This window comes from Ovis canadensis, chromosome 16 (genome assembly GCF_042477335.2).
Source record: "Ovis canadensis isolate MfBH-ARS-UI-01 breed Bighorn chromosome 16, ARS-UI_OviCan_v2, whole genome shotgun sequence".
In the NCBI taxonomy this organism is placed as follows: domain Eukaryota; kingdom Metazoa; phylum Chordata; class Mammalia; order Artiodactyla; family Bovidae; genus Ovis; species Ovis canadensis.
The window spans coordinates 38070797-38084671 of NC_091260.1; the positions used below are offsets into that span (position 1 = coordinate 38070797).

General features: G+C 35.3%; 1 protein-coding gene across 1 annotated transcript in view; it reads left to right on the forward strand.

Annotated features, from left to right (window-relative positions):
* Nucleotides 1-13875, forward strand: part of ARL15 (ARF like GTPase 15) — a 462998-nt gene that overhangs the window by 237297 nt on the left and 211826 nt on the right. Inside the window, exon 4 of the mRNA XM_069556557.1 lies at nt 719-927. Within this exon, the coding sequence (XP_069412658.1) occupies nt 719-927 (209 nt within the window). The remainder of the gene's footprint in view (nt 1-718; nt 928-13875) is intronic.

Consider the following 13875-nt stretch of genomic DNA (forward strand, 5'->3'; position numbering starts at 1 on the left):
TATGCAAATATGCCAAAGGCCAAGATTTTACTTCATCAAGAGTTTAGCACTTTGACACATAAGGTATTGTCCTAATAGCTTTCTGTTTAAATTAAACAAGGTTGCCCTGATCACTAAGTGGTTCTCTTACGGATGTTAATGGTATGGAGAGAAGCCTTGGTGAACAGCTTTGTTATTCTGCTCTCTGAGTTAGGCTCAGACTCAGTTTATAGAGAGGGTAGTTTATTCAGGACTATTAAGCAAATCTTTAAACATTCTTTTGAGTTTAAGAAGTACTTAGCCTGATTCTTTCTTCCATATTTTGATAAGAAAGGCATGAAGAATGACTCTTAAACTTTTGTGTTCTCCTTCAAGGCTGTATCCACCCATTGACTCCAATGCCTTTGTTCTCATCAAATGTGATCTCTGCACTTAATTTTCAAAGCAGTGTTGGTGTCCAATAGGAAATTATTGTTGGGAACATTTTTCATGTTGCTGAAAGCTGTTTTTAAAACAGCTATGAGCCAAGCATATAACGTGTTCTAATTCCAGATTCCCTCCCACTTTGAGTGAGACCTATTGGCAGATAGCTTTGTCCTTGTGCCTGCTTTCTTACCTGGGAAATGGGAATAATGTGATTCTTTTTTAATGAGAAGTGAGTGGGATTAATTTCCTGATTCACTTTGAAGTGTACTAAGTGTAGGAGGTACGATATGAGAATTTGTTTTGTTTTTGACAGGGGCTGATAATATCCGGAAATACTGGAGCCGCTACTACCAAGGATCTCAAGGGGTAATATTTGTATTAGACAGTGCCTCTTCAGAAGATGATTTAGAGACTGCTAGAAATGAACTGCACTCAGCTCTTCAGCACCCACAATTATGCACTTTACCCTTTTTAATACTGGCCAATCATCAAGACAAGCCAGCTGCTCGATCAGTACAAGAGGTATGTCTCACGAAGGTAACAACTCTTGGTCTGTCTGTCTGTTGCACTTGTGCTGCCATGCTGGAATCTGAAAAAATTTCTGTAATTAGAGATATGCTGGTTATACTGTTTCTCAACATGAAATTTTAGGTTATGGAAAAAGAAAGCCTGTATTAATCTTATCGGCATTATTATTCATACCTCTAATCCCACTTCGAGATCATAGGTGGTTTTTTTTTTTTTTTAACCATTTAGCAAAAGTTAGAGGATTTATCTGAAGATATTTCTCATCTATTTTTGAGGGCTAAAGGTCTGGTTATTTAACTTTTGTTTTTTTAGCCAACCAGCTTACTTAGTTCATTCTTCTTTTCAAGGAAGGCATCATGTGTGTTACCAGGCATCATTTGCCCTCAGATGTCATGTTGTTGTCCCCTGTAATGCCCTCTGCTCACTAGAAGCAGTGGGTACTATTCTGTAATCAGCGAGGCTGAAAATTGATGTCTTATCTTGCAAGTTCCATGCCACCGAATACCTTTTAATATGGACCCATTCTTTATCTTCCATATTTCATTTCATTTCTTAGCTTGTATCTCTCTTATAAAAGCATGAGACTAATTGTGGGCAGATAACCACGGTCTCAGCAGAGTTTCTGACTCATGGTACTAAAGTAATAAGATACATGAATAGCTTTCAAAACTTAAATGATAGTGAAGTTTAACCTTCAGTACAGTGAAATCTAAACTTTTGATGTACTCCTTTTCACCTGTAACTCTCAAGGATGTTCTATCACCACCACCTCCCCCTACTTCAAAAGTTCTGTGCTTTTCTTTTATTGACTTTAGAATAGTAGAAGCCACACTGCCTTTAGTCTGAAAAACAGATGAGGAGCCAAGCATATAACGTGTTCTAATTCCAGATTCCCTCCCACTTTGAGTGAGACCTATTGGCAGATAGCTTTGTCCTTGTGCCTGCTTTCTTACCTGGGAAATGGGAATAATGTGATTCTTTTTTAATGAGAAGTGAGTGGGATTAATTTCCTAATTCACTTTGAAGTGTACTAAGTGTAGGAGGTACGATATACAGAGTATTTTCATTTATTTTAGGAAAATAGTAAAGAAGGCAAGGATTTCTTATTAAACAGAGCTTATATATATCTTTAGTTGCCTTATTCAGCATTAAGTGGTGCTAACCTTTTTTAGATATTGTGAAATACCATACAGATATATTAAATGATTAAGATTAAAAAAAATACAAATCTATTCAAACAATCAGCGATGTACAGATCTTCAGCATTGTAACTGTGGTGCCTTCCTGATTGCTTCTTAAGACCTCAGGTACATTTTTTAACCTCTTAACACCAGTTTTTCTGTCTGTAAAACGGATGTAGTAGTGTAATGATGGTTAGTTATAAATGTTAGATTAGTTTATGATTATAAGGTGATTTGCTGAAAAGGCATTGATATCCTTAGATTTACTGTGGAAAATATGAATGTATTACAGAATATACATAGACAATATAACATCTTGTGTGTTACTAATACATGTTTAATAACACATTATGTGTAGTAATACATAGATGTATTTATATATGAATAAATACAGGTTATGATATGAAATAGATACTATGTAACACTTCAAATCACTTTAAAGAAATGTGCTATAGCTGAAAAGATTTTATTCTGCCTTTTTTTAAAAAAAAATATTTGTTTTTATTTATTTCTTTAACTGTGTTGGGTCTTAGTTGCAGCATATGGTATCTACTTCCCTGACCAGGGGTCAAACCCCTGGCCCCCTGCGTTGGGAGTATGGAGCCCCAGCCACCGGACCACCAGGGAAGTCCCCTATTTTGCTTTTAAATTAGAAGCTGTTTATATGTTTCCATAGACATCAAAAAAATGAAGCTAATGTGTTCCATAAACCTAACATATGACTCATAGTAATCCTCCTTAGGAATCAAAGACTGCTACACTGAATAAAGGTAGCTTGTAACAATTAATTGCTTAAGAGTATGCCATGTGATTGTTGGCTGGCTGCCTCTTCTAGGAAGAGGACAGCTATCTAACGTCTGTCACTTCAAATTTTTGTTGAGATGAGACAGAACCGAGAATACACTCGCCTGACAATTCATTTTTTCAGATAGAAGAGGTTATGAATGTAGGGTAATCATAGATATACTTTGAAAATTATTCTAAGCTTGTATATACTGGAGCATATGTGTCTTTGACTTTCCTTTTTATTCATATCTATTTAAAATGAATTTTCAACAAAATTTCCACTTGTGATGGGATTTGCAAATGCCATTTTGAAGACTGCTGTAAGCATTTCCCTGTGATTACATACACACATACTGTACCGGGTGCATGCTTATGTTGTAGACTGCCCTAATTGAATTCATGGACAAATTCCATTGCAGATCTTGAACTTGAGACACAGTGAAGTGCTCAAACCTACTTTGAATTTGAGAGAGAAAAAAATGGAAGCTTCCTATTTTCCCCATTGCTTGTAAGACAGAGGTTTCTCCATGTAGTATTATGATGCTTTCCTGAAATACTCCTAGGAATGTTTTAGGAATTAATACCTTTTTGTTAGCATAAAAATGGAATTATGAAAATAAATCTTAAAAGTTTTATAAACAGTAACCTCAAAATTGTTGGGAGTAGGCATAAATAGAAGAGGAGAGAGAAGATTAAGAAGTGAACAGAGTTACATATTATTAGAAATGGGTTGAGAAGTGGTCATCTGTCCTTTCCTGAGCCTAAAGGTATTACGTGTCCCTTGCTTTGTTGCGTATAAACATTTCTGTTCATTTCTGCCTGCTAATTTGTGTGCACTAATTGCCAGATGCTAAAAAGATGATGTTTTACTCTGCAAAATACCTGTGTATTTTAGGTAAAATTCTATCCTTTCAGGATCAGGGAAAATGCATTCAGTTTACCAAGAAGCACAGATCAGTACTTTGATGCAGTTACAAAAAATGAGGCATAGAGGCTCATCAATTCTTTCCCTACTCTCATTGAAATTATTGCATTGTGTGCTTAATGTATTTGCAAAAAACTTGCAGTTATTTACCCTATCACTTAGGTAAAACTGTAAGAATTAATTTATCATTTAAGAAGAATATCAGTTCACTCTTGAGCTTAGAAACTGGTAGGAGCTGGTGAAAACCATAGGAGAAAACTGAATTATCACTAGGATTCCTACAGAGGGTGAAAATCCACAGAAAGTTATATATTTAGTTCCTCCCTCTGCAATGAACGTTTTGCTAGGTTTGTGTTGAGAACTAAGATAGGAACAATGGTTAAAATTATGGTGTAACCTACAGATAAAGAGCAACATGCCCCATTATTTTGTTGCTTTTTTAGAAAGCAAGTGGAGTCTTGTGCATCACATAGTTTTCCTTTCTGTAATATACCTACTTGGTAATGATCTGTGTTTAACTTACCAGAATTTTAAGATTTTATGCCTTGAGACTGGACAGTAGAGAAAAATTGTTTTAAATAAATAAGCTTTTTTTTGGGTAATAGCAAAACACTGGGAAAAAGGACACCCTTTACATACTGTCTGAAAGCCAAGCAGTTCTTGCAACAGATGTTTGTTGTATTCACTTTAGGGAGGTGTAGTTACCACAGTTTTCCAGAATTTACTCATATCAACTATTTCTCTCTGTAGAAAACATAATATAAAACTCTATAGTTATGTCAAGTGGCCCATTTGATTCATTAGGGAAAATTCTCATCTAACTTAAATGATAAAGCTTTCTAAAACAAGAATCATCTTAAGGGTAAATAGGTTGATTTTTTAATTTGTATTGAATTGTAATTGTATCTAATTTGTTTTACAACTCCCATAGGAGAGCATACTTCAGTTCTGAAGTTATTTAATAGATCAGGAGGATTTTATGAGAAGTTAAGTTGATAGAGTAGCCAATAAAAGTAATCCTGTTTTCTTTCTACACAGTTGATTCTTTTACCTCCCAGCTTTTAAAAATCCTGTTTCCATTTTATTGGGCATTATAGTGTCTTAAAAATGGCACATTTTGTCAACATGAAAGACATGGTGTATCTTTTCTACAATCTAATCTGATCTGATATTCTTTCATTTACTTAATCCAAAAGTACTTAACTTTTTCAGGAATAATACATCAAAAATACTGAATTAACTCAAATATTTTATATTAAAGAAAATATTAAAAAATATGAAAACTAACACAACATTGTAAATGAACTGTGAAGTGAAGTGAAGGTCACTCAGTCATGTCCCACTCTTTGCAACCTCTGGACTGTATAGTCCATGGAATTCCCCAGGCCAGAATACTGGAATGGGTAGCCTTTCGCTTCTCCAGGGGTCTTCCCAACCCAGGGATCGAACCCAGGTCTCCCACATGACAGGTGGATTCTTTACCAGCTGAGCCACCAGAGAAGCCCAAGAATACTGGAGTGGGTAGCCTATTCCTTCTCCAGTGGATCTTCCCTACCCAAGAATCGAACTGGGGTCTCCTGCATTGCAGTTGGATTCTTTACGAATGGAGCTATGAGGAAAGCCCAAAAACCAACTGTACTTCAGTTTCTAAAAATTTTAAAAAGGATATGGAAGTGTGAAACATAGAAATTTGAAGTAGAATTATAAGGTTAGATCACTGTTGGTTCCATGGCTCATTAATTGTAGCATAGGAATGTACAACTTCTAAATTAAAATATCAGCAGTAAAGTTGAAATTTATGATTAGGCATTTCTCAGTTTTTGTTCAATTGTAATTCAGTGCATTATTGTGATGTACATGCTTCCCCCATGGCTCAGTGGTAAAGCATCTGCCTGTAACGCAGGAGACTCAGGAGATGCAGATTCATTCTCTGGGTTTGGAAGATCTCCTCGGGGAGGAAATGGCAACCTACTCCAGTATTCTTGCCTGGAGAATGCCATGGACTGAGGAGCCTGGGGGGTCTAGAGTCCATGGGGTCACAGAGTCAGACACAACTGACTGTGCCCGCATGCACGATGTACATAGAATGTGGTGTTCTGTTTAAGAAGAATAGAAGAGTATTTGCAGGTATGTCTGTTTTCATTCCAATCCCAAAGAAAGGCTGTGCCAAAGAATATTCAAACTACTGCAAAACTGCATACATCTCACACACTAGCAAAGTAATGCTCAAAATTCTCCAAGCTAGGCTTGAACAGTATGTGAACCATGAGCTTCCAGATGTTCAAGCTGGTTTTAGAAAAGGAAGAGGAACCAGAGATCAAATTGCCAACATTTGCTGGATCGTTGAAAAAGCAAAGAGAGTTCCTGAAAAACATCTATTTCTGCTTTATTGTCTATGCCAAAGCCTTTGACTGTGTGGATCACAACAAACTGTGGAAAATTTTTCAAGAGATGGGAATACAAGACCACCTGACCTACCCCTTGAGAATTCTGTATGGAGGTCAAGAAGCAACAGTTAGAGCTGGACATGGAATAACAGCGTGGTTCCAAATCAGGAAAGAAGTATGTTGAAGCTGTATATTGTCACCGTGCTTATTTAACTTATATGCAGAGTACATCATATGAAATGCTGGACTGGATGAAGCACAAGCTGGAATCAAGATTGCCAAGAGAAATATCAATAACTTCATATATGCAGATGACACAACCCTTATGACAGAAAGTAAAGAAATACTAAAGAGCCTCTTGATGAAAATGAAAGAGGAGAGTGAAAAAGTTGGCTTAAAACTCAACATTCAGAAAACTAACACCATGGCATCTGATCCCATCACTTCATAGCAATGGAAACAGTGAGAGACTTTTTTTTTTTGGCTCCCAAATCACTGCAGATAGTGACTGCAGTGATGAAATTAAAAGATGCTTGCTCTTTGGAAGAAAAGCTATGACCAACCCAGTCAGCATATTAAAAAGCAGAGATATTACTTTGCCAACAAAGGTCCATCTAGTCAAGGCTATGATTTTTCCAATAATCATGTATGGATGTGAGAGTTGGACTATAAAGAAAGCTGAGCACCGAAGAATTGATGCTTTTAAACTGTGGTGCTGGAGAACTCTTGAGAGTCCCTTGGACAGCAAGGAGATCAAACCAGTCAATCCTAAAGGAAATCAGTCCTGAATATTCATTGGAAGGACTGATGCTGAAGCTGAAACTCCAATACCTTGGCCACGTTATGCAAAAAATTGACTCACTGGAAAAGACCCTGATGCTGGGAAAGATTGAAGGTGGGAGAAGAAGGGGATGACAGAGGATAAGATGGTTGGATGGCATTACCAACTCAATGGACATGAGTTTGAGCAAGCTCAGGGAGTTGGTGATGAACAAGGAGGCCTGGTGTGCTGCAGTCCACGGGGTTGCAAATAGTCTGACACGACTGAGCAACTGAACTGAGCTGAACTGTAATGCTATAACCATTGCTTTTTTATGCTTTTTTTTTTTGGCCCTGTTGTGTATTAATGCAGTATGCAGGATCTTCGTTGTGTCATGTGGTGTCTTTCACTCTAGTTGTAGTGACTGGGCTTAGTTAACTAATAGGATGTGGGATCTTAGTTCCCCTACCAGGGATTGAACTCAAGTCCTTGTATTGCAAAACAGATTCTTAACTACTGGACCGTCAGGGAATTCCCCTAGACCATGTTTTGATTATCAATATTCATCTTTTTTGAATAGTACTTTCAGTATTTACCATGTCATGAATAGTTTATTTAGTTCTCACTTGTAGTCTAGACTTTTTCTGAAAGAGAGTGCTAGTATATGTTTTATGTTACTTAACTATTACATTTAATTATAATTACTTCTTTTATATAGATAATTATTTCTACATTTTGTGCATTTCCCTCTTCTTACAAAGGGTCAGAGAGAGTTTAGAAAGATTAAAGTTTTGGGACACTGTTTGTAAATAATCTGCTAGTTTAAAATTTTTATATTTATACTGTTTGACAGGAGAGCAGTTCTTTTTTGGTAGTTCTATGAAGTAATGAATATCATCTCTGATTTTACATGACAGATCTTTTATTAGAAGTGCAAAGCAGTGTTTAAATCACATAAAATCCTAGCTTAATTTAGTATTACTTTCTGTATATGGAGAGAAACATGTGTGTCTCTATGTGTTTGTGGTATAATCATTGTGAAGTGTCATATACTTTAAATCTTAAGAGTCTTCCAAGTATCTTGACCTGCCTCTTGGCAGCATTTTAGAATACTGATTTGATTTCACATAGAACAGTGTACATACTTATTGTGTGAGCAGTTTGAAAACTCCCTTATGGGACATATATTTATCCTAAAATGATATGAGATACATTTATTTTTTGTCCATCTCTTACAGATGTACTCCATTCTGTTACAGTTTAATCTTGGGGCAAGGAGAGAGTTTGGAAGTCAGTTTTCCACTGAATGCCTTGGTGATCCCTTGAAAATGTTTACTAACTTGCAAGAGCAGCTGAATCACATTCATTTTAATAGAATCACATTCATTTTAATAGTTTGTTACACAAGTGTCATTATTATAGAGCAACTCTTAAAAACTGTTGAAATAGCCAGAATATTTTATTTAATCTACTTTCATGTGCTTTTTATATGCATTTCCCAAGAAAAATTAATTTGTATTTTTTATTTCATTGATTCTAAATCTAGCCGCATTAATTCTAGGGAACTCTGTAGATGTGTATTTCTTGCACCCATAGGGTAAATTTGAAAATATTCCCCGCCTGCTGAAAACAAAAGAAATTCCCATTAAGAAATATGTTACATAAGAACATTACATAACAACAGTTATCAAAATTACTTAGGTGGGATAACAAAGTAATACATTTGAAAATGTAACAGTATATGTTCAAAAAGAATTTGTTATGTTCATTTATAAAACCTTTCTTTCCACTTTCTTCCTTTATTCAGTCACCTGTATATCTTCATTTTATGTAAAGCTGGCAAGTTTCGGAACTCAATTCTAACTTTCCTCTCCAGACGTTTCCGTGCCCAGCTCTCTCACCTCCGCCTCTGTAGTACTCTTCAGTTTCCTGGTTGTTTCCATCCCCACAGCTCCTCCCTGCCTCTCTATTCCTCAACACAGACCAGAAATGAGCAACTTCCTATCTGTTTTTCACGATGCCTGTCTTAAAAGCCAGGGTCTCCTTCTCATTCCTTCTAGAATCAAATGAAACACCACAGATTTAATACGTTAATGGGCTTGAGAATTGTATTCTTTTTTTTTCTCTCTCTCATTTCAAACTACCACTTACTATTCCTGTTGCCCTAGGAAAATCACCTAAAGAGTATGTGTCACAGGAACTGCTGCTGCATACCAGTGGCTGAGACAGATGTCCTCCTTGTGACTTCTCAAGGCATCCTGGGCTTATCCTAATCATAAAAATTAGAATTAATTGCTTGTTAACTTTTCTGTATACCCTTCAAGTTCGCAGGCTCCTTGCAGGACAGGATTTCTGGTTTATGTCTCTGTGCTTGGTCTGTGTTGTTTGAATGAGTACTACCTCTGAGTCTTTCTGGATCAGCTTCCCTGTTGGCTTAATGCCGTCAGCTTTGTCTAGATTCCCCTATTCTCCTTTTACTCAGTATGACTCATCTGTTTCCATCCTTGAATATAGAGATTTTCCTTTTCCTCTGCACTAAACCCTGACCTTTGAATATTGCTCATGAACCCGATCTTCTGTGAAACCTTACCACACTGATCATGTTAATACTTTCAAAAGCATCAATCTATTAACTACCATATTCACAAAAGTTTGTTTTTCGTGTCCTTTTATCTACTTCACTTTATTTACTTCGCTGAGTACCTTGCTTACAAACAGGCTGTTTTTTCCTCCCAAGTTTCTCATAAAAAGTGAGGACATCTTGCCTGAATAATATTATTTTTATATGTTTTTAATTTTTGCCTGTCTTTTAACTGTATAGAGCTTATTTCACTTCCTAGCACCACAGATTATTTTTACTGCTTATATTTCTTATGTGGAGACTGGTACATGGTAAAGTTCTATGGGAACATAACTGAGATGATTTTAAAGCAATGAATTAAATTTAATAAAAAGAAATTTAGCTTTGTAAATTAATAAAAGTATTTATTATATTTGTGAAACTTTAGAAGGAGTTCTTAAAATCTTACATGTAACAGTTTTTCTTCCTATACATATTTAAATATTTTATAATAATGAATCATAACCAATATAGTTAGAGTTAGATTTTATCCTAACAGTATTATTTTACTTCTTTGTTATTTGAAGCAATATTATTTGGTTGGTTGTACTGGTGAATTTCACCCTTTATATCTGTATTTCAATTTTGTAGCTTGTAAAAATAAGTGTTTAGTAAACCCTCATTCAGTAAAGGCAACAAATTATTCTGAGGCAAAAGTTTCCAGTCATCTTTCTGGTTCTTAGCTTTATTTATTTATTTCGTTTGCAAAGAAACTCAACTACTACACATTCCAAAGCTTACAAAGTTAATAAAGCATTTGTCGAGTTAAATTTATTTGAAAATAGACACATAGTTAATGTCAGTAAGATGCTTTGAAGATAAAAAGCACAATAAGCGTTAGTTATCATCATTATGATAATTATTATCATTATTATTATTACATAGTGTCTGCTTAAAAATACCTTTGGTTACTCTGGGATGGCTGCAACTAATGAGAGGAGTTTATCTGCTGGGTCTTATCCAGAACTAAAGATTTGAGACTTAATACACTAAAGGTCTTTTGTTTGTTTGTTTCCTAAGTAGATCAAGATATATGTTTATTCTCGAAAGAAAAATATTTCCTATAATGCATCAGAAGCATCAGAACTCACTTTGAATAGTTTGAATATTTTCTTATATGTCTAAGGATAGGTCTGATGGGTTGTAAAACAACCTTTTAAATAGTTAAAACCTTTTTTTCTTAACTATTTCTCCCTGGTATAATAGCTCAAATTTATAATGTGTATGTACTTAAAAAATAAAATATGAGAACTTAATTCTTATTACAAAAATGAAAAATTACACTTTTAGAAAGTCATAAGAATAACAACTAATTACATAAATTAACTCCAATAAGAGTATTTTATGGTGTTTCCTTAGGTTGTTCTTTAGAAAGACTTCAAAATTAAGAAAATTCCTTATAAGAAACTGAAAAGATTGTCATCCCATATCAGAGATAAGGAAAGTAGTAGAACATTTTAATAGGCAGATATATGAGAGTCACATGTACACCCAGCCTCATAATCAGAAAGACATTAGTGACATGTCTGAAGAAGACATTCCCTAATATTATTGCAAATTAAATAAGAAAAGACCTCAGGAGAATGAAAAGAGAAAAGGTGCCTGGAGCCAATGAATTACAATTGACAACCTAAAGGCAGTTGAAGAACCAATTGCTAGAGTGATTGCAAAGCTATTCATAGTGTGCAGCAGACAGAGCGCAGCCAAAAGCTGGAACAATGCCTCCAGTTCAGCAGTATTGCTTCAAAAGAATGGAAAGAGGGGAACGGGAAGAGCCACTGACCCTGAGACCAATTTCCAGGCAGCTGCACAAACTATATACTGTAATTAAAGGTTTTGACCAGTAATCACAGTGAAGCCAGACTACAGAAAGTCTAGGGAACCAGCAAGGTTTATAATGAGTCAGACATCCTTAACTTAAAACATGGAAAAGCAGGTAAAAAAAACGAGGCCATTTCTGGCAGTGACTTTGAAAAGCTCTGTTGTGTTAGCACAGATATGAAAAGCACATATTTTGGGCCTTCCTCCTGTAAGAACAAAAACACATAATGAAAGATACCTGCTTTCATCTTTTGAGATGAAAAGACTACTCTGCCGCTCAGAAACAGGCATTTTCTCCTTGCTACTTCATATTTTTTCTTTACCTATGAATTGCATGTGCCTTTGATGAAAACAATGAACTAGACGTGAGCAGTGGTACAGACAATAGGCTGAATAGTGCTTAGAAGTGGCCACTCTTCCAATGCCCCTGGGCTCTGGTAGAAATGAACTCATCTACACCTGAGTAATTTGTCTATAGAACATCTTCTCCCTTTTGTTCACTGGTGTCTAGACTCATTCTTTTTCTTTCTTTAGTAATATCTCTTTATGTAGAATTCCATATTCAGCCACAACTCTCTTATTTAAATATTCACATACCTACTTTGAGTATTCATTTCTTAACAAAAGAAGTATCTAGGGGTTCAAATGCAGGTAAGATTCAGACTTTCAACACAAACAAGAATTGTATTCTAAAAAGAGGCTAATGAAGAAAAATAGCATCTGGTTTTGCAGGCACCACATAGATCCCTCCTGACTGGGTCTATTAAGTTCTTTAATTTCTTTACCATAAGTTCTGAAATCCAAATTTCATATAAATATTTGACCAAAAATTAAAAAAAAAATACAAGTTTTCTACTCCTAGGATGTAAAAGAAGAGAGTCAAGTAGAAATTCATTTTGTTATATTTATAATTAGACATGTTCAAGAGTCTGAACTCAGTGTGTATATAGATTGACTGAGTTTAATTCATTCCACACCTGAAAGAAGGTTATGGAGATTGAAAATAATGCTCTGTAAAGAATGTTTAGACAGTAAATACCTCCATAAAATAACTGGAATTATTTTCATAAGTGATAAATGAAATCAGTTGTGCCTGATGTGAAGAAGCTTCTATATATGAACTGTGAAATAATTTGGATGTTGCATAGAATGATATGATTTTAACATGGAGAATTTGTAATATATTATTTATTTTTAGACTGTAGTTATGACTAATAATTTGTCAAGCCAAAACAAGTCTTTAGTGAAAGAGGCCAGAGTGGAAAATCTGGGTAACTTTTATAGTTTAGACAAGGAGAACAAAGAAATAATGAAATGAAAATAAGAGTTTGGCAGGGGAATCCTTAGAGAACAGCTGGTCGAAGAATTCAGTTCTTAACTGTGCTATAAAAGAAAGATACTCTCTCATCATGATTTAGCTCATTACATTGAGGAGAAGATTAAATAATTAGAGGGATCTTGAAAAAATAACCCCAAGACGATCATGAATTAGAGATATAGTCTACACGCAGTAAGTTCAATTCAGTTCAGTTGCTCAGTCTTTCCCGACTCTTTGTGACCCCATGGACTGCAGCACGCCAGGCCTTCCTGTCCATCACCAACTTCCAGAGTTTACTCAAACTCATGTCCATCGAGTCGGTGATGCCATCCAACCATCTCATCCTTTATCATCCCCTTCTCCTCCCACCTTCAATCTCTCCCAGCATCAAGGTCTTTTCCACTGAGTCAGTTCTTCCCATCAGGTGGCCAAAGTATTGGAGTTTCAGCTTCAGCATCAGTCCTTCCAGTGAATATTCAGGACCGATTTCCTTTAGGGTGGACTAGTTGGATCTCCTTGCAGTCCAAGGGATTCTCAAGAGTCTTCTGTAACACCACAGTTTAAAAGCATCAATTCTTTGGCGCTCAGTTTTCTTTATAGTCCAACTCTCACATCCATACACGACTTACATGCAGTAAGCAGTATTATTAATACTGTTACTGGTATTGTTATACAAAGGCAGATCATATGCCCAGACAAATGCCCCAATTTTCTAAAACATAAAAGCATAAATTCTTAAGACAGAACACCTTTCTTTCTTGTTATGTATAAAGATTTACATTTTACTTAGTTCTAATACAGTTTCATTTAAAATGGTACTTGTCAAACTTATTGGAAAGTGAAGTCTAAATATTTAGACTTAATGTATGGGTAGAGATTCATTAAGTCTACAAATACATGTTTCTGCAGGTTTGGGGAAATAAAAAATGATACTGAATTTCCATATTTTTATTTTGACTTTGATGTTCTTTAAATCTCAAGTTTTGACACATTTCTATTTTTTCTTAATAATAACTTTTAATGATTTTTTAAATATTAATATGCAGACAAGCTCATTTTTTAGGTGAAAAGAGAACACAGATGTTAAGGTAAAACATGAAATCACTAAATTGCTTGAACCTGTTATAGCTAGCAGAAATTTTTT